The 23,498-nt window shown below is 36.3% G+C and overlaps 1 protein-coding gene across 9 annotated transcripts in view; it reads left to right on the top strand.

Annotated features, from left to right (window-relative positions):
• APC (APC regulator of WNT signaling pathway) overlaps nt 1–23,498 on the top strand; it is a 143,908-nt gene that overhangs the window by 39,639 nt on the left and 80,771 nt on the right. For 4 of the 9 annotated variants that reach the window (XM_044264173.1, XM_044264212.1, XM_044264182.1 and 1 more), the window contains exon 2: nt 15,531–15,683. The exons of the other annotated variants lie outside the window; for them this stretch is intronic. In XM_044264173.1, the coding sequence (XP_044120108.1) occupies nt 15,549–15,683 (135 nt within the window). In that variant the 5' untranslated portion in view covers nt 15,531–15,548. The remainder of the gene's footprint in view (nt 1–15,530; nt 15,684–23,498) is intronic. 9 annotated transcript variants of the gene reach the window in all.

The raw sequence follows: 23,498 nt of genomic DNA, 5'->3' as shown, positions 1-23,498 counted from the left end.
AAAATATACCATCTTAACCTTTTTTGAATATGTAATAGTTCTGTGGCATTAAGTACATTCATATTGTTGTGAATGTACCGCAGTCAGTCTCCAGAACTTTTTCATACTCCCAGCTGAAACTGCAGCCATTAAACACCAGCTCCTCATTTTCCCCTGTCTACAACCCTGGCAATCACCATTTTTCTTCCACTTTCTATAAATTTGACTTCCCAGGAACTTCATATAAGGGGAATCATACAGTATTTGTCCCTCTGTGATTGGCTTATTTCACTTAGCATGTCTTTAGGGTTCATCCATGTTGTAGCATGTGTCACAACACCCTTTCTTATAAATGCTGAAAGTGTATACCACATTTCATTTATCTTTTCATCTTTGCATGGAATCTTGGGTCACTTCCACCTTTGGCTGTTGTGAATAATGCTGCTGTGAATGTGGGTATACAGATAATCTCTATAAGTCCCTGCTTTCATTTCTTTGGGGAATGTATCCAAATTTGGCTTTTCTTTTTTAGGGGAGTGGGGGGAGAGAGAGAATCTCAAGCAGGCACCACAAACCTGCAATCATTACCTGAACAGAAATCAAGAGACAGATGCCTAACTGACTGAGCCACCCAGGTGCCCCATCCTAAGTTTTTAAAATTTACATAATTTTAGAACATTTATGACTCAATATTATTTTTAAGCTCCATGTATTTTACTTTATATCTGTCTGGTTTTTGGTACTAACTCTTCTGTGTAATATTATGTGATATCTGTGACTGTTCCTCTAGTGAAGTTCCTAGATTTTTTCCAAACCTCTTTTTACCACAAAGGATAAGGTATACATCCTTCTGTGTGACTTTTTTTTAGACTATGCTAGTTACAAATCCACATAACAAATTACCTGAAGTCTTAGTGACTCAAAGAACAAATATTTATTATGTTTAAGTTTCTGTGGAGCAGAAATTCAAGAATGTCTTAGTTGTGTGGTCTGGCTCAGAATCTCTGATGAAGTCAACATGTCAGCCAGTCATCTAAAGGCTTGACTAAACTGGAGGATCCGCTTCCAAGATGGCTCACCATGTAGTCTCTTTCCCTTGACTGTTGGCAAGAGGCCTCAGTGCTTTGCCATAAGCCTCTCCATGGAGCTGCTTGAATATCTTCATGACAGGGCCGCTGGCTTCTTCCCTGATCTCAGAAAGAACAAGAAGAAAGCCATCTATGACATAGACTCAAAAGCCACACTGCTACCATATTTTCTTTATTAGAAGTGAGTCATTATTAAGTCCAGCCCACAACAAAGGAGATAAATTAAGCTCTACCTTTTGAAGGAATAGAGTCAAAGACATTGTAGGTATATTTTAAGATCACTATATGATCAGTAAGAAGTTTCAATGGAATTTTTTCCTAGGAGAGAATCACTGGATCATACGGCATTTTTTCCCATTGCTGTTATAACAAATTACTACAAACTTGGTAGTTTAACACAGCACAAGTTTATTTTCCTATTGCTCTAGAGGTCAGAAGTCTGAAATGGGTTTCAGTGGCCTGAAATAAAAATAGCAGCAGTACTACACTTCCTCCAGAGGCTATAGGGAAGAACCTATTTTCTTTTTCTAGCTTCTAGAGGCCACCTGTACTGGCTTGTGGTCCCTTCCTCAGTCTTCAGTGCTAGCAGCATACTAAATCTCTCTCTGACCCTTTGCTTCTGGTTGTTACATTCGCTCTGTGACTCTCACCCTTCCATCACCTTAGAAGAGCTCTTGTGATTACCTTAGGTCCAGCTATATAATTAAGGAGAATCTCCCCATGTTAAGACCCTTAACTTAATCACATCTGTGAAGTCTCTTTAATCATGTAAAGTAACACATTCAGGGGCTTCAGGGATTAGGATGTGGACATCTTTATGGGGTCATTACTGTCTACTATAGGTGTATATATATACAGTTCTTTTTTTTTAGGCTGAAGTTTTTGAGTTTTGGTTTTGGTTTGTTTTATTGTTTTGGTTTTTGAGTTAGTTATACTTTGGTGAATAATGTTACTTTTTTTTTTTTTTTTTTAAGATTTTATTTATCTACTTGACAGAGACCACAAGTAGGCAGAGAGGCAGACAGAGAGGGGGAAGCAGGCTCCCGTCTGAGCAGAGAGCCCGATGCGGGGCTCAATCCCAGGACTCCAGGATCATGACCTGAGCCGAAGGCAGAGACCCTAACCCACTGAGCCACCCAGGCACCCTGAATAATGTTACTTTTTTAGGTAAATTCATATTTTCATTTATCAGATTTTTTTAAAGTATAGTATATAATGTCACTCACATCGTAAATAAATAGAACATTGAAGAATATTAAAATATATTTCCACCAGCTATTTTTAGATTCTTGGTTTTATTATCACTTAATATGTGTCAGTATATTAACTACTTCTGAGATCATTTATAATAGAAAGTGAGAAACTTTAAAGCAACATGGCCTTATACCTTTTAGACTTGTTATTATACTATTTCTTTAGCTACTCTATCCAGACCTCCTCTTCCTCACATTACGAAATCACCTAGCCACAATATGGTTTCAGTCCATATTTATGCTCTTACCCCTCTATATTTTCCTTGATTCCTCTGTACTGAATTTCAGCTAAATTAAACTGCCATCTATTCCCCCAAATGTCATTTTTCCAAACTCTGAACTTTGATTTTGCTGTTTTCTGAAGTACTATCCTCACATTTATGTTTATTAGCATTTTTGCCATCTTTCAAGTCCCTTGTTGGTTTTGTTTTTTTTTTTTTTTTTAAGATTTTATTTATTTATTTGACAGACAGAGATCACAACTAGGCAGAGAGACAGGCAGAGAGAGAGGAAGGGAAGCAGGCTCCTCGCCAAGCAGAAAGCCCGATGAGGGGCTCGATCCCAGGACTCTGGGATCATGACCTGAGCTGAAGGCAGAGGCTTTAACCCACTGAGCCACCCAGGCGCCCCTCAAGTCCCTTCTTAAATGCTTTTACATTCTTAATGCTTTCTCTAATTTTCTCCGGAAGGTATAACTCCCACAGCATTCTCTCAGATGTTTTTAAATACAGATTTGCCTTTGAGTTATAGGTAATTTTTATCTTAGCCTGTGTCCCCTGTAAGTCAGAATCTTGAGACAAGGCTTTGGGTGAAATACTGTCTTTGGAAAGTGATCCAAGAGTAGAGGACTAGAAGGAATTAAGTAGTGAAGCGGGACAGCCAGCATAAGCATATGTCCTCAAGTTGATTATCACTTTGGACAGCTGTGGCTTCATCTGTCAGGCTTTTTTTTTTTTTTTTTTTTTAAGATTTTTTAAAAATTTTATTTATTTGACAGACAGAGATCACAAGTAGGCAGAGAGGCAGGCATAGAGAGGAGGAAGCAGGCTCCCTGCTGAGCAGAGAGCCGGATGCTGGGCTCCATCCCAGGACCCTGGGATTGTGACCTGAGCCGAAGGCAGAGGCTTTAACCCACGGAGCCACCCAGGCGCCCCTGTCAGGACTTTTTGAGGAACCACATAGAATTGTCCAACTATAGGAAAGAATTAGATATACCAGCTTCCATCTCCTTTTAGTCAAGGATTGCCCCATCAAATGTTCATTCTTTTATAGGTGTGCATGCATGAATGTTGCGGACCCATACTGGAGTATCTTTAGGACATAATGCAGAAGATACTTGGTGCAGCTAATGTGCCACTAGTTTGCATCTGCAGTGAGCTGATTGATGCACCAATGACTAGAGTTAAAGGAAGCCAAGAGAATGTTCGGTGGGACACAAACATCTGATATATTTGTATACTGACCCAATGTACTCTTGCTACTGGAATATTAGCCCTTTGCTAGATAATAAGATACTTGAGAATAAGGAATGTGACAACTTATCTTTCCCCCTAGTCTTGTAAGGCACTTGTGATAGAGTACCACAGACTGGTGGCTTAAAGCTATGGAAATCTAGTTCTGTAGGCTAAAAGCCCAAAACCAAGATTTCCTTAAGGTTGGTTCCTTCTGGAAACACTGAGGGAGAATCTGTTCCATGGCTCTCTCCCGAGCTCTTAGTGGTTGCTGGCAATCTTTGGCATTCCTTTGCTTGCAGCTCTCACACTCCGGTCTTTGTCTCCATTGTCACATGGTGTTTTCCCTAGGTCTCTGTGTCCATTTCTTTACACAGCCTTCCTTTAAGGATACCAGTCATTGGATTTAGGGCCCACCCTAATCCAGTAAGACCTTATCTTAACTTGATTACATGTATAAAGCTCCTGTTTGCAAATAAGGTAACTTTTCAGAGATATTAGCTACCTGTGACTCAACATACCTTTTTGGGGAACACAATTCATGCTACAGAGTCTCCTTATAATATGCCTATGATGTCTTGTGAATAGTAAGTTCTCAAATGTTTACTGATTTGAATTGTATAGCCACAGAGAGAAATCCATCATCTTACTATTTTAATGGGAAAGTCATCTTACACATTCTTTGAATTTGTACCCTCATTTTCTCTCCTTTGCCCCCTGTGGCTGATAAAGCACTGCTTCAGTTTATTCTTGCATGTATTTGTCTTTTTGTGGCTGTCACAGAATAAAGCATTTTGGGAATTACAAAAGCTAAGAATTCAATAATAAACCTTGTCTTAGAGGTGGAGAAATAAAACTCACTAAAGTAAAATGGAATAATTAGAGAACAAGTAAGCCAGATTTTGTAGTATTCACTGTATAGTCAGCAGGAAGGCTAATTATTGGCTGGAGGGGACAGAAAGGTTTTATATAAGGCAACAGAACTGGGCCTTAAAGGATGGAGATACATTAGCAAAGCAGAGAGGAAAAGGATGGGATATTCAAAAAGATGAATTGTGAACAAAAGTACAAAATAGTCTGTACGGAATAGTGATAAGGGACTTGAGGAGGGACTTTATATTGAGACCTAATAGAAATTAAGTTTGGAAGGTAGAAGCTTATCAGGTACAACAGGTCATGAAAGCCACGTAATGGTAGTGTTATGTTATATGGTCTTTAAAAGCAGGAGCATTAGAAACATGTAGGAGTTTGAATTCTGGCTTAGCAATTTGATTCGTGTACTGAGGAAAGTTATTTAGCATTTTGAAATCCCATCTTCCTTAACTCTAAAATGGTAAGTGATACTGCCTCACTTTTTTTTTTTTTAAGATTTTATTTATTTGACAGAGATCACAAGTAGGCAGAGAGGTAGGCAGAGAGAGAGAGAGAGAGAGAGGGAAGCAGGCTCCCCGCTGAGCAGAGAGCCTGACTCGGGGCTTGATCTCAGGACCCTGGGATCATGACCTGAGCCAAAGGCAGAGGCTTTAACCCACTGAGCCACCCAGGCATCCCACTGCCTCACACTTTTAAAGAATAAATGAGATATATATATATGTGGCATATATGTGGGACACTTATACTACATAGCATATTGTAAGTATGCAATAAATGGTAGGCTTTCTGAGTTTCACATACCAAATACACAGAAAAGCACATGTATAGAGGATTTAAATGATAAAACTTTTTACACTTTTTCCTTTTTTTTAAATTCCAGTGGGATATTTATGAAAATTAATCATGTTCTTGACTACAAGACAAACCTTAAAAAAATTTTCCAGATAATAGCAGTTTTGTAGGCAGCAGTTGCCAATCAGTCTAATAAATAAGAAATTAGTAGCAATTAAAAAAATGACAGAAGTCATCTTATATACCTAATAATTAAGAAGGGTCTTCCATGTACCCCCAGATCAAAGAGGAAATCTATTGAAATTATAAATTATCAAGAAATAAAGAGAAAAATACTTCTATGTAAAATGTGAAAAATGAACAAACTAGTAAAATCATAAAACATAAACAAGTATGGTTTATTGCAAGAATGGAGGAGGATGGGTCAAAATGAGAAAATCTTATAATTGACAGCAACAAATTAAAAGAAAAAACTGCATAATTCTATGTTATATCAAAAGGTGTTGTAAAAGCATTTAGAAACTACTCCTAATAAAAACTTAAAGGAAGGGGCCCTTGAATGGCTCAGGTAGTTAAGCCTCTGCCTTTCAGCTTGGTTGTGATCCCAGAGTTCAGCTCCCTGCTCAGTGGGGAGTCTGTTTCCTCCTGTCCTTCTGCTCCTCCCTCTGCTCATGCTCTCTCTCTCTCTCTCAGTCTTTCTCTAAAATAAGTAAATAAAATCTTCAAAACAAAAACAAAAACAAAACCAACACAACTTTGGGGCGCCTGGGTGGCTCAGTGGGTTGGGCCTCTGCTGGCTCGGGTTGTGATCTCACAGTGCTGGGATCAAGTCCTGCATCAGGCCATCTGCTCCTCAGGGAGCCTGCTTTCCACAGCTGCTGCCCCCCACCCACCTGCCTCTCTGCCTCCTTGTGATTTCTCTCTGTCAAATAAATAAATAATTAAATCTTAAAAAACCAAAACAAAACAAAACTTAAAGGAAAATACCTAAAAATTATTTACAGAAATCTTGAGTAAGACTATAAAATGGTGAAACACTAAACCATTCCTATTTAAATCAGGGATAAGATCACTACTCAACATTATTTTTGAAGTTTCCAGCAAACAATTAAGAAAAAGAAATGATGTATATATACTGGGAAAGAAAAGACAAAATATAATTTAATTATAAATTACATGATTATACCCAGAAAATCCACAAGAAAAACTGTTAGAATTCATGGGATAATTTGAAAAGGTGGGTACATAAGAAATATGTATTAAATAAAATCAGTAGCTTTTATCTGTACTTAGCAATATGTGGCATGGAATGGTGGTGTTTATTCACAATTTTAAAAACCCAGGAATAAATTTGATAAGAAAAGACATAGAACCTTCTCTTGAAAAAAGCTAGAAAATTTGATTGAAGGACCTGAATTATTTATGACACAGCTAAGATTTAGTATCATAGAAATGTAATCTGTCTCTAATATTAAATGTATACAGTGACAGTTTTAAGTATACATGAGAATATAGCCTATGATAAGAATACATTTCTGGGGTGCCTGGGTGGCTTAGGCGGTTAAGCGTTTGCCTTTGGCTCAGGTCATGATCCCAGGGTCTTGGGATCGAGTCCCACATCAGGCCCTGTGCTCCACAGGGAGCCTGTTTCTCTCTTTCTCTCTCATAAACAAATAAAATCTTCAAAAAAAAAATACATTTCAATGGAAATGTTCAATGGAAAAGAAATGTTTTGTTTAATAAATAGTGCTGGTGTAATTGGTTATCCATATGAGAGACAATAAAGTTAAAGTACTATACTCATACTATATATAAAAATAGAAATTCTATATGAATTAAAGATCTTAATGTAAAAATAGAATTTTTGATGCCAGTTAGTATACTAACCACTTGTATTTATCACCTCTTTCTCCTAAGACCCCGTTTAACTGGTGGTAAAAAAAAATTTTAAATATATATACTTATAATGTCATAGGGTGAGAGGGAGCCAAATAGAGATTTGGAACAAATTTCTGAAAGATGAAGAAATCCTGAAAATTTAAAATGATTGCTGAAAATCCGTCAAAGACTTAAGACTTCCTAGTTCTCTGTTCTGTCAGCATAGCAGGTTACTTCCTGTTCTTTAAAAATGAAATACTAATCTTGAAAAAAAAAATTTTTTTTTAAGATTTTATTCATTTATTTGACAGAGAGATCACAAGTAGGCAGAGAGGCAGGCAGAGAGAGAGAGAGAGGAGGAAGCAGGCCCCCTGCCAAGCAGGGAGCCCGATGCGGGACTCGATCCCAGGACCCCGAGATCATGACCTGAGCCGAAGGCAGCGGCTTAACCCACTGAGCCACCTAGGCGCCCTAATCTTGAAAATTTTTAATAGCCTTTGAAATTGTCTTACCTTGGGGTGTTTAAAAGCCAGAATTGGGAATTCATGCTCTGGGCCTGGGGTCAGCAAACCATCACTGTTTTTGTAAACTAAGTTTTGTTGGAACGTGGTCATGCCCATTTTTTTAAAAAGATTTTATTTATTTATTGAGAGAATGAGAGAGCATATACTTGAGTAAGGAGAAGGGCAGAGGGAGAAGGAGAGAGAATCTCAAGCAGACTTCCTACTGAGCGCAGAGCCCAGTGCCAGGCTTGATTCCCAGGACCCCAAGATCATGACCTGAACCAAAATTATGAGTTGGACACCAAACCAACTTAGCCACCCAGGTGCTCCTGGTCATGCCCACTTATTTATGCATTATCTGTGGCTGCTTTTGAGTTAGAAGCAAAAAGGTAGTTGTGACAGAAATCATTGGGGCCAAAAAGCCCTTTTTATTCCCTGACCTTTGCAGAAAATGTTAACCAGCTTCTGTTTCACATAATTTTGGTGGCCATCTAGGAGCTTCACCTCACTTGGGATGGCCTTGGATGGAGCCTAACCAAATTAAGTAGCCATCTACAGAATGTAAGGAAGAAAGAAGGAGTAGGCAAAGAATATAGCAGATAAGAAACTGAACATCATGACTTACTGGGTCTTGGTAGAGAATAGGAAAAGAAATAGAATTCAGGATAAGAACCTGCATTGGTTGCTAAATAAAGAGAAAAGATTTAAAAATAGGTGAGGGGCTCTGCTTGGAATTAAAAAATTTTTTTTGGTATATTGATTTCTTAAACTGACAAACTTGTTAAATTTTTATGTTTAAGATTTTTCAGGGGTGCTTTGGTGGCTCAGTCAGTTAAGCATCTGCCATCAGCTCAGGTCATGATCCCATAATTCTGGGATCATGTCCCATTTTGAGCACCCTGCTTCTCTCCCTCTCCCTCCGCCACATCCCCCTGCTTGTGTCTCCTGCTGGGTCAAATAAATAAAATCTTAAAAAAAAAAAAAAAGATTTTTCTGCTTTGTTTCTGCCTTTCTAGTCATTATTCTTTATAATAATTTACTCTGCTGATTAGAATTTCCAGGATTGTGTTGAATAAAAGTGTTTACTAGTGGACATCCTTAACTTGTTCTTGATTGTAAAAGAATGTCTCAGATGCCTTGGTGGCTCAGTTGGTGAAATGTCGGCCTTCTGGTCAGGTCATGTTCCCAGGGTCCTGGGATGGAGTTCACCATCTGGCTCCCTGCTCAGTGGGGAGCCCACTTTTCCCTCTGCCCCTCCCCCCTACTCGTGTGCTCTCACTCTTACTCTTTCTCTCTCAAAAATAAATAAAATCTTAAAAAAAAAAAAAGAAAGTAGGGGCGCCTGGGTGGCTCAGTGGGTTAAAGCCTCTGCCTTCAGCTCAGGTCATGATCCCAGGGTGCTGGGATCAAGCCCGACATCGGGCTCTCTGCTCCGCAGGGAGCCTGCTTCCTCCTCTCTCTCTCTTTCTGCCTCTCTGCCTACTTGTGATTTCTCTCTCTCTGTCAAATAAATAAATAAAATCTTTTTAAAAAAGTAAAAAGAATGTCTCTCACATTTCACTATTAAAAATGTTTACTGTACCTTCTTGGCAGTTTCCTTGTTCACAGTTTAATATAATTTTTATCTTGAATAGCTAATGACTTTTGTCAAATGTTTTTTCATTGTCTATTGAGATGATCATGTGATTTTTCTTCTTTCATGTTTTTTTTAAAAAGATTTTATTTATTTATTATAGAGTGTGTGCGCATGAACAAGCGCAAAGCAGGGGGAGGGACAGAAGAAGAGGGAGAAGCTTGCTCCCTGCTAAGCAGGGAGCCCAAGACAGGCCTCCATCCCTGGACCCGAGCATCATGACCTGAACCGAAGGTGGACACTTAACCAACTGAGCTACCCAGGCACCCCTTTTCTTGAGTATTTTAATGTAGTGAATGACACATAGATGATCTAATGTTAAACTATCCTTGCATTCATAGAATAAACTCAGCCTGCTTCTACTGTAGTTTTTTTACTATATACTAATATATGCTGTTTCCTGATACTTCGTTCATGATTTTTATGGCAACATTCATGGTAATATTAGCCCTTAATTATTTTCACAGTACTTTAACTTTCACATCTTGATTACATTGGCCTCATTGAATGCATTAGGGAGTATTTCCTATTTAATTCTATTCTATTTAATTCTATTCTAATAATTTCCTATTTAATTCTAGGGAAAGTTTTTTAAGGTTGCAATGATTTGTTTCTTAAATGTATGCATTTTTGTGTGTTGGGAGAAGGGAGAAAATATTTAACTGTGTTCTAGTTTTTCAACAATTACAGAATTATTAAGATTTTCTGTTTCTTTTTAAATTCAAGTTCTTTGGTCTCTTCTCTCTGTAATCATATTTAGTCTTTTCAAAGAACTACGTTTTTACTTTGATCTTCAAACTACTAAAGAGTAATCAATAAAAAGGAAGGCTGCTTCTCAACAGACCTCAAACCTTTTATTTCTAGAGACAGTGACTATATTTTTGTGTATCTTTTCAATGACATTTTTTATCCTTATATAGTTCTTTTATTTTAATATAACAGGATGGAGCATATGAGATGTAGTGACCTACACAGCATGCATGGTTGTAGCCTACTTATTTAAAAGTTGTTATGCTTTTGGGTTTTTGGTGTTTTTATTTTTTTCCTTAAGATTTTACTTATTTATTTGACAGTGAGAGAGATCACAAGTAGGCAGAGAGACAGGCAGACGGGGTGGGGGAAGCAGGCTCCCTATTGAGCACAGAACGGGATGAGGTGCTGATCCCAGGACCTGAGCTGAAGGCGAGGCTTAACCCACTGAGCCACGTAGGCACCCCAAAAGTTGTTATGCTTTTATACCAAGTGAAGACCTTCCAACTTGCTTCAAGTAACCTGTCATAGTAACAGACATCACTTCAGAGAACTCCTTGAAAGAGAGGGTATATTCCATTTAAATATCTTAAAAAACAAAACTGTTTTCATAATTTAAATGCCATGTAGTGTTCTTTTTCTTTTTTTTTTTTTTAAAGATTTTATTTTATTTATTTGACAGAGAGAGATCACAAGTAGGCAGAGAGAGAGAGAGGAGGAAGCAGGCTCCCTGCTGAGCAGAGAGCCCGATGCGGAACTCGATCCCAGGACCCTGAGATCATAACCTGAGCCGAAGGCAGCGGCTTAACCCACTGAGCCACCCAGGCGCCCCCCATGTAGTGTTCTTAAACATTTGACTCTCTTCTCCTTTTGCAGTTTAACTTATCTTAGTATGTAGTATGAGGAGTAGATGTAGTTTTATCCTGTTTCTTTGGCTGCCCTTTTCCCTAACGTCGTTAATTTAAAGTCCATCTTTTCATATGTATTTGCGATGCTACCTTCATTATTATTAAATTTACATATATTTATTTCTGGATTTGTGTGTGTGTGCGCAAGTGTGTGTTCCCATGGTTGATCTATTCATATGACAATATCATAGGTTTTAAAAACTTAAGTAATTTTGAAATAACTTTGGACTTACAAAAGAGTTAGAAAAATAGAACAGTAAGTTTCTTTATATCCTTCACTAAGCTTCCTGGCTTCCCCTAATGTTAACATCTTACATATCCACAGTGCAAGTATCAGGACTAAGAAATTAATTTATGTAATCATCTTACATATCCACAGTGCAAGTATCAGGACTAAGAAATTCATTTATTGGTACAATGCAGTTAACTATATACTGTTATATTTATTAAGGCTTTGTATAGTATTTTAGTAAGTGATAGGTCTGTTCCTTCTCTTTTCGTACTTTGCCTTTTTTGCTTATTTTCCAAATGTCTAGCTGCAGAAAACAAATGAAAACAAATCTTACATATCACATTTATTGGGACCACATAAAATTTATAAATTAACTTGGGGAAATGACATCTTCATGTTACTAAATCTTTAGGTACACGAACAAGATATGTTTATAGTTTTCCTCATATATGTTTTGGTCTCTTTTTGTTCAGTTTATGCCTAAGTGTTTTATACTTCTAAAAATTATAAATAGGACCTGCCCTTCCATTTCATCTTCTATCTGATATCTCCTTGTATATAAAGGAAAGATTTCTGTATATTTTGGACTTCGCTAAATTACTCAATTATCTTATTATAGTAATATTTAGTTAATTTTTTCAGATATTCTAGGTATATAATTATGTCATCTGCCAATAGTATTCCTTTCTAATTTCATTCTTTAATTGTGCTGACTAGTGTAATGAGTAATACTGGTAAAAATGGACTTCCCCCTGACCTTAGGAAAAGATCTACCATTTCCACATGTATTTCCAGCTGATATGGATCATATTAAAGAAGAGTCCTTTTATTTTTTTTATTTTTATTTTTTAAAGATTTTATTTATTTGTCAGAGAGAGGGAGAGAGAGCGAGCACAGGCAGACAGAGAGGCAAGCAGAGGCAGAGGGAGAAGCAGGCTCCCCACCGAGCAAGGAGCTCGATGTGGGACTCGAACCCAGGACGCTGGGATCATGACCCGAGCCGAAGGCAGCTGCTCAACCAACTGAGCCACCCAGGCATCCCAAGAAGAGTCTTTTTAAATTCAGTGTTCTCAACAAGAGTGGACATTGACTCTGCAGAACATATTTTCACCATCTTTGGCATAATCATTTTTTTTTCTGTGAAGATCTATTAGCATGTTGAATGATGTCAATTTTCTAATAGTGATTTTTATTGGAAATTTTGGATTTTCTATATCTTTGGGATTTTGATAAATTACATTTTTTAGAAAACTTTTATGTTTTCAGATTTATTTGCATGCAGTTGAACAAAACAGTCTTGTGATTCTTTTGCTCTCTGTTGATATTTTCCTCTTATTGCCATCTAAAAGTGCTAGCAAATACATATTTTTTAATCCATCAAAACAAAACAATAAAAACAGTTCCACTCATTTAAAAAAAAAATCCCAAACTTCTTACATTATTGATAATAATGATTACTCCAAATTTAATTCTAACTGAATATTCTCTTGCCAGCCTAAAACTTTTTTTCCTACTTGCATTAATTTTTTAGGATACTTGTAAATTTGCTTTTCGGTGAACATTTGAATAAAGGTCTAAATAAGAGTCCCTTTGCTTTCTTCTCCCCTGCCCTACTCTTATGGGGTGAGGGTCTCTTTAGTGGACACCTTGACCCTACAGAAAAACAAATTGGAATGTTTCTATACTCTTATTAAAAAGTGAAAGATTCAGGATTGGCCAGTTAGCTCAGGTGGTTAGAGCATGGTGCTAATGAAGTGAAAGATTCAGGTTTTCCCCATTTCATGCGTTAAATTTTGATTTTTTTAATGTTGAGTGACTTGCATGAAATTCTAATGATTGCACAAAAGGCTAACGTAAATATATGATTTCTTGAATTTTGCATAAAGCAGTTTTGAGTTAGGGAAGGGTGGTTGCAACATCTTTAAAGTATACAAGGAAGTATTACTCCATGAAACATCTTCATTTTCTCATTAAATTATATGAAATACCATGCTTTCTAGAGCAGAAATGACTTAATGCTTGTGATTCTGGAGGGGGGAAAGAAAAAATGTTCATATGTTCATATGTTTTGTCAATTTGAAGGGTTGGGTTTTCCCCCCTCAATAAAGAGTACTTCGTCTGTGCTCATTTTGCCCATTTGTGATTGTGTAAGGTGATAACCTACATATCTTAACATACCTGCATATATCTCTTTCTCTGTGTTATTACCTTTTATATTGTCTTATTGTTTTAGTGTAAAATTGCCTGTTAAAATTTTACTTGAAGTAAAGAATTTCAGGGCTTGGGGCGCCTGGGTGGCTTAGTCTTCAAGCCTAAGGGTCTGCCTTGGGCTCGGGTCATCCTGGGATGGAGCCCCAAATCAGGTTCCCTGCTCGACGTAAAGCCTGCTTCTCCTTCTCCTTCTCCCACTCCCCCTGCTTGTATTCCCTCTCTCGTTGTGTCTGTCTCTGTCAAATAAATAAATAAAATCTTAAAAAAAAAATTTTTATTCCAGGGCTTTCATTATTAAATTCTGTCAGATTCCCCACTTCTGTTACATACCTTATAATGTGTTGTGTATATTCAGAACTGCTTGTTAATGGGATGACTTAAAAAGGATAAATGATCATACCTATGAATTTCTCCTTCATTTTTGAGATGTCTCTGTCCTTCTCAAGTAGCTGAATTACTTCTTTACCTCTTGTGTCTTGGTCAGAGGGCAGAAACTTATAACAATAGATTGACATTAGGTCTTACTAAGGAAGATATGTTACATGTGTATTTTTATAACATAATTTATATTTACATAGCACTTTTCAGCCTGCCTTTTCTTCCTTAGTTCTAATAGTATCCCTGTAAATTATTTTTGTGCAGTAGCAGATAACCATTTTACAAACGGTGAAATGAATTAAAATGAAGGGAGAAAGTAAACCACGACCAACCCTGAATTTGAGACCCAATTTAGTTTAAGTACAAATCTAGTTCTCATTGTTTTCAATCATAAAGACTTTTGTGAGTGATTACCCACCTCCTAGGACTCACTTTCCTCCTCAGATGATAGTGGGTTGCATCAGATTTATCATGAACTCATTGGAGAAGTAGCTAGACCTGAGTCCTTTGATTTTCCCTTGTTAAAAGTTCTTCCAGTTGCTAAGCTCCTATACTGTTATGATTAGCCAGTAGTGCTAGACCTGTCTGCCTTATTTTGTGTAGTGGATTTTATTACAGAAGCGTTTTCTTACGTCAAGATCTTTAAGTATTATTTATTAAAAAATCTTTTGTAATGCTTTTTAGTATTTATTCCAAATTGAGTTTGGTATTAAACTAAAAAGAGAATCTGAGTCTTCTGAAATTGATTAGTCTTAATCTAACTACAAGTATTCTCTAATTCATTCTAAGGACCTCTTACTACCTAGCTATCTTCTTTCTTTTCTCCCCTCTTCTTTCACAGTGATGTAATTAATTGCCAGACTCTGCCTCACATCTCTTTGATAATTTCTGCTTCTAAACTCATCCATTTTCTTTAAGACTCTTCTGGCTTCAGTTCTGAGCACAGTGGGTCCCAAGACCACATATGCTATAGCATGGCCTATTCATCTTTTTGAATAACTGTAATAGAACTTTATATTAGTAATTCTTATCATCTTCCTATCAAAAAGATTGAAGTCTCAAGTTAATGCTCTCCTTTGTATCCATTTTTTTAAAGGCTGCATTTTTAACGAGGCCTTCTTGGAAGTTCAGAACTACTTTACCATGGATGATATTTAAGACTAGCCTTCTAACAAAGTGATAGAATGTAATACCCAATCTCATTAATTCATTCTGGCTTTAAAATTATGTAACTGTTGAGCAAAATCCATAAGTAATGTTACCAATTTGAGCTTATCAATGATTACATTTCGTTATTTAAGTTTTACCTATAAGACCAGTTAAAATATCTTTAAAAACTTGAAAAAAATTCTAGCCTTCCAGAAATCTCATGCACCCATGAAGAAGCAAATGTAGTCAAGCATGACTGAGGGTCTCTTCTATTTTAGTTCTCCTTGTCTTCAGCTAAGACTCTAGTGTTTCATCCTCTTAGAAGGACAGTGCTGCTTGAACAATATTGTTATTAAATGTCTCCAGAGTTTTGTTTCTTTATCCCTTTCTTTGTAAACAAGCAGCCACGATATTTTTAGTAGTGAATTTCAAAATCCTTTTTAACCTTATAGGTCCAAGGGTAGCCAAGGATGGCTGCAGCTTCATATGATCAGTTGTTAAAGCAAGTTGAGGCACTGAAGATGGAGAACTCAAATCTTCGACAAGAGCTAGAAGATAATTCCAATCATCTTACAAAACTGGAAACTGAGGCATCTAATATGAAGGTATCAAGACTGTGACTTTTAATTGTAGTTTATCATTTTTATTCAGTATTCCCTCCTGTAAAGTTGGGGTTAGATATTTCGCTTACTTAAAAGTGTATTTTAAGTTAAGCAGCAATATGTAAACTCTTTCTTGCAAAGTTAGTGTGTATATTTTGAACAAAATGTATTAAATTAATCCAGTGAATCATAGAAAGAAAATAATTGTAAAAACCCAATGGCTAGTTAATTTGTTCTTAGTTATTTTTAAGCTTAAAAATAAGAGACCAACTTTAGTATCACTATACTGAGGCTGGGTGTTCTGCATACTTCATAGAAACTAGTTTCACAACTTCAGAATATATCTCAGTTATTAAATACAGTCTTCCTCCCAACTTTCCCAAATCTTGTCTCCACTTAAGTGCAGCAGTAATAAGTGATCAAGAAAAACAGAATGCCCTACTGGGAATAGTCCAGAACTGAAAGTCAGTACCTGGTTCTATTCCTTGTTTTGCCACAAGCCGAGCTGTATCACCTCTGGGTACCCTTCTGGACTTAAGGTGCCTTATTTGGAAAATATAAGCATCACACAAGCCTAGATGATTTCCATGGCTTTGTCCTGAAATTAGTTTGCCAAATAGCATTGAAAAGTTGTGATGACCTCCAAGAAAAGCTATAAAATACTCAGTCTGCAGTGGGGAAGATATGTTCTAATTTCAGAATAATTGAGGTTAAAATTTTTGCTGTTTTAATTTCCAGTTACTTAGGCAGATTCCCTTCTCACTGAACTTAACAACTTTATAGATTTGGAGATCATCGACAAAACTGTTAACCTCTTAAAAATTCTTCCTGCTTTGTGTTGTTCTGCCCCTTGGCTGTTTAGCATCTGGGTGCCTGATGCTGTTTTTGCTGTCTGTTCACTACTCTTATTCCTTATTCGTTGCTATTTTCTTCTTGTTCTTTTTCTATGCATTTTGAGGTCTCTCTTATTCTTCAAGCTTCTGTACATCACTGAGCTATTTTTGCTCTCCTTTTACTCTTTGTTGTCAATATCATAACAGTTCAATCTTTTACTCATATGTACTATTCTATCTTTCCATAAAGATTTCCATAAATCTTTTCTACTCTAATTGCCTATTTCTGTGGTTAAAAACTGTCCTCAGTGAGGACAGATCTCCAAGAGATACCTATCTCCAGTCCTTTCGGAAATAAGGTAGACTTTAAGCAAACATGTTTTCTCACCACAACTGTGGGTGACAATTGACAGACAAATCAGTTATCTAATATTAAAAAAGAATAGTTTGCTATTTTAACACTGACCAACACAGTATATCTAAAATTATTGTACATGGCATGTGGTTTTAAAAGTTTAAAGATACAAAATGTAATTTTGTATTTTGTGTAATTCCCAACAGGACTACTCTTTCGTCTACTTTGGGAGGTATATTTTGCAAAGAATTCCTCTTGGTGGACCTATTTGGATGTTTCATAGTGCATGATTTTGAGATCCCTTTTTAATTTTTATTAACAGAGAGAGATCACAGTAGGCAGAGAGAGGGGAAGGGAAGCTGGCCCCCTGCTGAGCAGAGAGCCCGATGCGGGACTCAATCCCAGGACCCTGAGATCATGACCCGAACTGAAGGCAGTGGCTTAACCCACTGAGCCACCCAGGCGCCCCCCTTTTTAATTTTTGCTTAACTACTTGAGCAAATTCAAAATTTATTTTTGGGAGACATTTTAACCTACCTTAGACCCATCTCCATGCTGAATAGGAATGTCTTGGAGTAAAAATACAAGTCAGACCCTAAGATTTCTACAGTGTAATATCAGGTTGACCACTTATCCATGTGGTGTATCATATTGTACATCATGAATATTGGCACTTAAGATATGTCTGAATTCAACCATGAATAGATAATTACTCAGCAAGTGCTTCTGCAGACATCCTTGAAAAACCATCCACTTATTTCTTTAGATTTCATAGCAGTTACACCTTATAATGAAAATTTTTGTGTATCTCTCCTTAAGAGGATTTAAGCTGTTCAAAAGCAGGAACAAGACCATTTGTTTTGTCTTAGAATATTGATTTGGAGGGGCGCCTGGGTGGGTCAGTGGGTTAGGCTTCTGCCTTCGGCTCGGGTCGTGATCTCAGGGTCCTGGGATCGAGCCCCGCATCGGGCTCTCTGCTCAGCGGGGAGCCTGCTTCCCTCTCTCTCTTTGTCTGCCTCTCTGCCTGCTTGTGATCTTTCTGTCAAATAAATTAAAAATCTTAAAAAAAAAAAAAAGAATCTTGATTTGGAAAAGATACTTGGAAACACTGGCAGTTCCCACATTGGATTAAAGTTAATCCAAACCAGTGGTTATTTATGCAAAATCACTTATTATTCTTTGGAATACATTATATAATCTTAAATCCTATTTCCTGCTCATTAACCTGTTTACCCCAAAGAAAGGCAAGGAGGGTCCCCTTCAACTGGGTAATTTAAGGATTTCTGAAATTTATGCAGTAGTACCATCTAGTGGCAAAAAAGAATACTGTTTTGCTGTTGATTACAAGGCATTGATAAAAATAAACTATAAAATATTTTGTGTGTGTGACAGGGAAATATGTGTACAACTAATTAGGGAAATGTGTACCCTGGCTATGTATTTGAAAACATAAAGGAAATGTTAATTTTTTAGGTATAGTGACGGCATTGCAGTTGTGGTTAGAAAGAATCCCTGTTTAAGTATATATCTGAATTCTTTATGGATGAAGTAATATGATGTCTGAGATTTATTCCCAAATGAATTTGAGTCAGGGAAGAGAATAGAGGAAGTGGGTATGAATATAGATGAAACAAGATCATGAGTCGATCATTACTATGATGGGATGTGAGGATACGTGGAAGATTGCTATAATATTCTCTATACTTATGTTTATATTTGACATTTTCTGTGGTAAAACTGTAGTAAAATAAAATAGAGATTTAATGGAAGTTAAATGACCCGGAATTAGATAAATGCAGAAGCTGTAGCTAAATCTAAAAGGAATTACATACTGTACTTTTAATTCGAGGGCTAGAACTCAACTTGATTTACTTTAAAATGCTGAGCATAGAAACAAGATAAATATGGTCATGTATAGATGTTAATCATTTAAACTGAAAGATTGTGGTATTAAAAAAATTATCTGTAGGTTAATTATTAATGAACCACTTATGTTTTTGTTGTATTTTTGACAATGAAGTTTTATAAATTGTTCCATAACTGCAAAATCATATACATGTAGAATATCTTATTTTCAGAGTATAAGAAGAAAACAGAAATAAAAACTCAGATGGACACATTTCATAATTTATTTCGAAGATTTAATTATCAAATATACTTGTATTTGGTAATGGAAAGAATCTATAACTGATGTAATGACAAAAACAGAAGTGGATCAAGTAGCAGCCTCCTTGAAATGAGACAGCTGCTCAATGATATTTTCTTTTCACTGATATCTCCACAGAACATTTCATCTCTAATAAATAATCCTTTAATTTTTCTAGACTCTTAAAATATTTAAAAAAATAATGTGTAGTTACATAATATAAATAATTTTTAAAATCCAAACTTCCAGGTGGTATAAATACAAGTGAATATTCTCTCCTTCAAAATTACATATTAACGTTAAAAGCTGCTGTTTCTCTAAGTATGTTTAAAAATATTTTATTTGGAATTACTTTGCAGTTGTGTTGCGTTTTTCTTTTTAAAAACTCTTTGAAATTAAGGACTACTTCTTTTAGATTGTATGCAATCCTCAGCCCCAGGCAATCTCTCCTACTGCAACAACTAAAAAACACTAGATAAAATACAAAAATCATACTTTAAAAGACCTTGGAGAACAGAACTGTGGAGTCATCAAGGACTGTATTAACTAAAATTCATAAGAGGAAAGAGCCCTTTCTAGAATAACTGACACTGCGGGAGATTTTCTTCCCCAGGGGTATTCATTAATTCTGAGCACAGGCTGCTGTTCATTGCTGGCACAAGCACGACTCCACTGGAGGAAGGAAACCATTGCAGGTTTCAAACATGCAGGTTGACAAACATGTGGCCAGATGTGAAGTATTGACATTTAGAGAAACTCCAAATGCATGGCTAGTTTTTCCATGGAACATTGGTTGTGTCTTGTGAAGAATGCTAGCAACAGAACTGGGAAAGCTAAATGTTAAAGGCAAAGTCCTGCCATGGGAAAGACCCATTAGTTTCACACAAGAGGTCTCCTCAAGATATTTGCCAAATTTTTAACTTTGTGGAGCAGTACGTTAAAGACCCAAGCCCTCTACCTCCACAGGACAGAACTTTTAGATCTAAGGAGTCAGGCACCACCTGAGAATAAGGCTGAGTGAAAACATTCTGTAGTCTTGCAGTGCTTGAGAGACATGGACCAGAGGGAAGGGGCCTGTTTTTCCTTTCAAGATAAATACCAGATTTGAGGGATATATAGGGTAGTAGGTTAAGGGCTGAGAAGACAGGAGGAACCTGTATCATTTTCAGTCTAAATTTAGAGGAGAGACACATTCATGGAACTTGGCAAGTCAAATCAAGTGTGAATTTTGCTTAAACTACACCTGCAGCCCATTTTTAGTTCCTGATTGGTTGGAGGACATAAGACCCCAGTGGTGGAAAGGGCAAACTCTAAAGGAAAATATGTCTTTAAGTCTGTCTCGTTCTGTATACATAATGATAGGCATACAGCTGAAATTTTCAAGAAATGCAAGAAACAGGAAAATGAGTGATGATTAAGAAAACAAATAGCTAATAGAAGCAAATCCAAGGGTAATCCAGATATTGGAATTAGCAAAAATTTTAATGTAGATATTATAAATGTCTTGAAAAAAGAAAAGATATGAATAAAATGGATGAAAATCCAGAAAAGGTAGGCAAAGAATTATAGCCTATATAGTCTAAAACTGGTGAATAGTTTCACCAATAACCTATTAGATGGACTTGTAAACACAGAATTAATAAACTAGTGACAAGATAAAAATTAGTGAATATGTAAAAAAAAGTCTATAGAAAACATCCAAACTGAAGCACAGAAAGATTAAAAATGGGAATGAAAACAGTATGGGACGCCTGAGTAGCTTAGTTAAGGGTCTGACTTTTGATTTCTTTTTGGCTCAGTCATGATCTCAGGGTGATGAGATGGAGCCTTGCACTCAATGGGAAGTCTGCTTGAGATTCTCCCTCTCTTGCACCTCCCCACCGCTTGTGTGGGGTGGGTGGGTGTGCGCATGCGTGCTTTCTCTCTCTGGCTCTAAAATAAATAAATATTATATACAAACAGTATGTAAGAGTTATGGGGGACACAGGCAAATAGATAGGGCAAATCTGAAGTCTCAGATGGGACAGGGGAAGAAAATGGAGCAAAAGTAACATTTAAAGAGATAGCGGCTGTGATAATAGATTGGACTAGTCAACTAGCAGAAATAGAGTGGAAAAAAGCTGCACCTAGATGGTTAGTTGATTTATGACCAAGGCATCCCTGCATTTCGGTGGGGAAAGGGTAGTCTTTTCAGTAAACGGTACAGGGGCAGTTAAATATTTGCATAAAGAAAAAGGAAAGAAGGAGCTCAGAGCCCTACCTCATAATATATGCAAAAATTAATTCAAGATGGATTATAGACATAAGTGTGAAAGACAAAATAGTGGCTTCCAGAAGGAAACAGGGAACAGCTTCATGTTTTTAGAGTAGTCAAAAATTTCTTAAACAATGACAAAGCACTAAACATAAAAGAAAAAATTGAGGGCACCTGGGTGGCTTAGTGGGTTAAGCCTCTGCCTTCCGCGCAGGTCATGGTCTCAGGGTCCCGGGATCGAGCCCTGCATCGGGCTCTCTGCTTGGCAGGGAGCCTGCTTCCCCCTCTCTCTATGCCTGCCTCTCTGCCTACTTGTGATCTCTCTCTCTGTCAAAGAAATAATTAAAAAAAAAAAAAAGAAAAAAATTGATACATTAAAACCAAGACCTTTTGTAATGCTTTTAAAAGAAGATACAAGATAACATCTTTGTGACCTTGGGGTAGGCAAGATTTCTTAGGACACATAAAGGACTAAACATAAAAGAAAAAAGATATAAAATGGGCTTCGTCAAATTCAAAACTAAATTTAAATTAAAATCTTTTCAGAGGACTTCATCATGAAAATGAAAAAGCAAGTCATAGACTGGAAGAAAATATTTACAATACATATCCAGCAAAGATCTCAATACAGAATATATAAAGGATTTTTGTAAACCAATAACCAGAGAAGGTCCAGTTTTTAAAATATGGCCAAAAGCTTATAAAGACAATTCAAAAAGGGAGACAAATGGCCAGTAAACACATAAAAGAGATTCTATCTTTCAACATCAGGGAAGTACAAATGATATTTCTCTTTACTCAAATCACTAAAATTTAAAAGACTGATGATGTCAGCTGTGGAACATCAGGATGCTCATACATTGCTGGTGGAGTATAAAATAGTACAGTCATGTTGGAAAACAGGCAGTTTTCTTTTAGAGTTAAATCCTTGACTTAGCATTGGAACTCCCAGATACGTACTCAAGAGAAGTGAATACATATGTTTACTAAAATATATGTGCAAGAATGTACATAGTAGCGTTCTTGATAATAGCCTCTATCATCTGACAACCAAAATGCCCATCAAGTGGATAAAGGATAAATAGTTGAGGCATAGTCATACAGTGGACTACTACACAGCATTAAAAACAGTTAACTGATAACATACAGTAGCATGGATGTATCTCATATTTGGTGAGCAAAAAACGTGGGATACAAAAGACTATATATTATGTTTTTCCATTTATATGAAATTCACAAACATGCCAAACTAACTGAAAGTCTTAAAAAAATTTTTTTAAACCTTAAATTTCAATAACTTTATTTACCATTATGGTTACAACTTTTATCAATAGATTTCTAACAATATGTATATAAACTTTTTTTAAAAACCCTTATAACAAGTTGTGCATATTTAATATTTTTAAAAATTGGGAAATAGGGGCAAATAAAAAGATACCAAATCACCCATTAAAAATTCTTTTTTTCAATTCTTTTTAAATCAGAGGTTACCTGTGACAATGTACATGTTTTTCTCTCTGCCCATTCTGTGCAGGCATGCATTTGATGGGATTTAGAAATTTAATATATTGTCATAATCTTTTTATATCATTAAATATTTGGTGATATTACAGTTGCATAGTATTCCGTTGTCTGGCCAATGCTATAAGTTTAATTGATTTTTATTGTTGGATGTCGAAGTTTACATGGCCTTTTAATTTGGTTTTGATGTTATTTTTTTAAAATTATTTTTAGTTTTGAAAAATTAGGTATATGTCAAGGATATGCCAAGGATTTCCTTTTGTTGTTTTTGAACTTATACATCTTTGTACCTTTTCTAGAAACAGTATTTTTTGTAATACCCATTGTTGAAAAATTATAAAACAAAACAAAAAAATATTTCTTGTAACCCCACCTTCTTAGAATACTGCTGTTAACATTTTGATGATTGTTTTCAGCATCAGTGTCATTAGGGAATTTGTTGAAAATGAAGTTTTTCAGTCTCCATCTCAGACTTAGTGAATGAACAGTCTGTATTGTAACTAGCACTTCAGGTGATTCTGATCCATACTGAAATTTCAAACCCACCGTTGTAGACTTTGGAGAAGAATCTTGTATGAAGACTTGATCAGAGCTATGCTTTAAAAGCCTTACTGTAAAAATAATAATAAAAATAAATAAAGTAAAATAAAATAAAAGTCTTACTCTGAGCCCAGAAGTCCAATGCAAGGTAGAAACATACAATAAGATT

The sequence above is a fragment of the Neovison vison genome, chromosome 1 (genome assembly GCF_020171115.1).
Source record: "Neovison vison isolate M4711 chromosome 1, ASM_NN_V1, whole genome shotgun sequence".
NCBI lineage: Eukaryota > Metazoa > Chordata > Mammalia > Carnivora > Mustelidae > Neogale > Neogale vison.
This window is presented reverse-complemented; position numbering and strand designations above follow the sequence as displayed.